The sequence below is a fragment of the Aplysia californica genome, unplaced genomic scaffold (assembly GCF_000002075.1).
Source record: "Aplysia californica isolate F4 #8 unplaced genomic scaffold, AplCal3.0 scaffold00352, whole genome shotgun sequence".
NCBI lineage: Eukaryota > Metazoa > Mollusca > Gastropoda > Aplysiida > Aplysiidae > Aplysia > Aplysia californica.
In genome coordinates, this window is record NW_004797622.1 from 294,540 (window position 1) to 298,277 (window position 3,738).

At 44.5% G+C, this 3,738-nt stretch overlaps 1 protein-coding gene across 1 annotated transcript in view; it reads right to left on the minus strand.

The window, feature by feature from the left end:
• Positions 1-3,122: 3,122 nt before the first annotated feature.
• The window catches only part of LOC101861058 (transient receptor potential cation channel subfamily M member 2), an 8,082-nt gene continuing 7,466 nt past the window's right edge, over positions 3,123-3,738 (minus strand). The window contains exon 5 of the mRNA XM_035970976.1: positions 3,123-3,169. Within this exon, the coding sequence (XP_035826869.1) occupies positions 3,123-3,169 (47 nt within the window). The remainder of the gene's footprint in view (positions 3,170-3,738) is intronic.

Consider the following 3,738-nt stretch of genomic DNA (forward strand, 5'->3'; position numbering starts at 1 on the left):
GCGCGTGTGTGTGTGTGTGTGTGTGTGTGTGTGCGTGCGTGCGTGCGTGCGCATATTACATGTATATGTATGTGCGTTGCAACTCACTCTGCCCCTCTCTGGAGCTGTCTGCATAACTCGATATCTTTTGTGCGCTTCTGCATTTTGTTGAAAGCCGCCTGAGCAAAAAGAGCAGTCGCCACCTGCTCCTTTGGCCAGACATAGACACAGAGAAAAATAAATTGCCATCTCATAGAAAATTACAAAGTTCTATCTGACATTTTTGTACGCTTTTAGTTACTAAGGGGCCAAATGTTCTATATTATATTATTATGTTCTATCAAAATCGTAAGACTCTTTGGAGACGTTATCTAAATATTCAAAGAATTGCATTCATAAAAGCTTGACATGTTGTGAAACTGAACTTTTCACGTCAAATTTCTCAAAACTAGGTACTGAGCAGATAGAACTTCTAGTAATTCTAGGGTTGCGAAATAGAGAAGTGCTCCGAATGGCAGGCTGGGAATGATCTATAACTAAAATCACCAAATAAAAAGACGTAGATTCTTTGGACACATATATAGATCAAATGGACCACAGAGACTGCCACAGTGTGGAAAGTTCTAAATCTGTGATATCAAAATTCAAATTCTAAATGAAAAAAAAATCCCCAAAACAATAAGCAAAAACCTGTAATTCCAAATTAAATCCAGGTACACTGACTTACAACCCTTAGTCAATTTCAGGTAACCAAAAACAAATAGACGGGGGAAGGGCTCTCGTGGTCTAGACTGCCGTATTCTGACATAACGCCGTTTTCTTATCCACAGTTGTTTCGAGAACTCAGCGAATTTCGGTTTTCTTTCAATATCGGTCGAGCGCAGTGAATGGCATTCTCTTCAGGGTACGAGATCAACCGTTCATCCACTTGGCAAAATAGTTGAAATATTATAAGAAAAACGAAAAAATGGTGCCTTTCTCAAAGCTGCAGTGAATTAGAAAAAAGGCGTTTTGTCAGCGTACGGCAGTAGAGGTGCAGCGCCCGTCTCTCATTCAATAGGTCCCAGGTTTTTTACCGGACAGCGACGGACATTTTTCTTTTAAAATAGTTTCCTTTCACCTCTTTTCTATAAATGTTATGTCGTCTGCTTTCTATAAGTGTTTTACTGCGCTCACAACTGCATGAGGTCACATGAGCGCGCAGGACACAACGAAATTTTTCACTTGGAAAGACATTTTAAATTTTGCCCGGGTGCCGGTCGAAGCCTACTCTTATCGATTTTTTTACCACCAAGGGATCTTTAACGAGCGCAACTTGCACACGTGCCCTCTGAGATTTTTAGCCCTTGTCCGAGAAGGCTAGGTGTTGATCTTTCCTACCAGAAGATCCCCTTGTCCGAGAAGGCTAGGTGTTGATCTTTCCTACCAGAAGATCAGGGGGCGAGTCTGAAAGACAACAGTAAGAAGGAGCCAAGGAGTAGCAGTAGAAAGGCCGCATAAAGAGCCAGGAGCCCAGAGGAGGGGGCAAAGGAGGTGAGGGGGTGGGGGCAGAAAGAGGAGATGAAATCAGACGACAGAACGTTGTTAGAGAGCAGGAAAGGGGGAGAAAGGAGACAATTACAGGGAAGAAAATTTTACGGTCGCTACCCAAATTCGAACTCAGGACCTTTGAATGAGAGGCCAACATCTTAACCTCTAGGCCACGAGAGCCCCCAGGTCCCAGTTTGAAACCTGCCAGCAACGGAAAATCGTCCCCTGCGCTCTACTCTTTGACACCAAGCAGTAGTGAGCCCCGTTAAACACTTTCAGAAAAAAGAGAAAAGAAAAAGTAGTTCTTACCATCCCGCATACTCAGAATATGACCCTTTGCAGTTGCGAGCGCCGTAAAACACCTACAACAACAACAACAACAACAACAACAACAACAACAACAACAACTGCACTACTGGCAAAAATCAGGACCGTTCACTTCTCTGGGCTGCGGGCCTACCAAAAAAAATAGAATAGCCAAAACATTGGACCCAATCTGTCCATTGTTCAGCGAGGAGCCCCAAAATTTGGAGCACTGGCTGCAGAAATGCCCCACCATGGAGGTCCGGCGATGGCATCTCTTTGGGGAGGATTCAGGGAGGTTGGACTGCCTCACACCCCTACCCAATAGAGGCAGTGGCCCTGGTGAAGAGCACTCTTTGGGGCTCCAAAAATTTCGAACGAATAGGCTATCACAAACAACAACAACAACAACAACAACAACAACAACAAAAAACAACAGCAAAAACAACGAAACAGCAAAAAAAAAGTAACAACAAATAAGCAAAAAAAAAAAAATGATCTTACCATCCCCTCTCTCCAGAAGACCTTGGACATATCTGTGTATCCCATGAGCACAGACCACAGGAAGAGAGCAAGAGCCGGCCACTCCATGGGCCTATCAGAGTCTGAAAATTTGGGGGGGGGGAGTTACTGATGGATGGGGATTGTTACGAAGCCATAGACTTTTGGGGGATAACAATCTGGTGTTTTAAATGGTCATATGAGTGCGAGGAACACATCAAACATTTTCAGTTAGTAGGAAAATTTTGAACTTTACCCGGGTGGCAGCCGAAGCCTACTCTGATCGATTTTGGACAACCATTGCACACTGGACCTACGAGATTTTTCGCCCTTGTCCAAGAAGGTTAGATGTAGATCTTTCCTACCATAAGATCAGAGGTGTGACTTAGAAACAGCAGCAAGAAGGAGCCTGGTAGTAGCAGTACAAAGGCTGCAGAAAGAATCAGGCGCCAAAAGGAGGGGGCAAAGGAGGTGAGGAGGACTGCTGTAGATACAATTTAGATCTTTAACTGAGGTGTGGGTGGCCTGGACCCGACGTTGTGTCCTTGGGAAAGACACTGTAAACGAATTTTCCTCACCCCACCCAGGTGGGAATAGGCACTCAGCTATACAAGCAAAAGATCTTGTCAGTTTGTTAGTGTGAGCGCGTGAAATCCGCAGCTTCCACTGTATACTTCCTGGGAAGCCGAGAATGTTTCTGAGAGTTCAAGGGTCTGCTAGAGTAATAATGGTTGTAAAGCGCACAGAGCATGCCGTAGAGCAGGAATATCCGTAACATAAATTCAACTATTCTTAATCATTATTATCATTTATGTGGCAGGCATCCAGCCTTGCCTTTCAGGGCCCATCGGGGCTGCTAGGGATACAACATTCCAGCAGAAAGACAGAGATTCTCGGAACAAATTGCTCTTCTCTCGGGAATTGAACTCGGGTCTTCTGTTTGTGGCAGCGAAGTGCCTAACCTCTGCACCACAGACGCTGGTCATCTAAACTTAAGTGTATGGATTTAACGCCCCTATCAACACTAATGCTCTATTTAAGAGGTGGGGTGTACGAATTAAATGCCCATGTCTAATAGAACTAATCCAAAGTGGTTGAGAGCCTTAGAGTACGAGAGTATGGGTTTAACGCCCTATATCAACACCACTCGATTATTAAGATAGGGGAGGTTCGAATTTACCGTTTATCTCCGATAAGGCAGAGCCAAGTGGGTTGAGAGTCTTAAAAACTCTACAAAATGATCACGTTCAAGAACGCCCAGTCTGGGATTCGAACCACGGACATCTGTGCCAAAGTCCACGATAACACAATATTCTGAGGTAAGAGCTCGCCTGTGGGCGTTTGGGGAGAAATCAAGTTGTCATACATTATAAGACACACACACACACACACACACACACACACACACACACACACACACACACA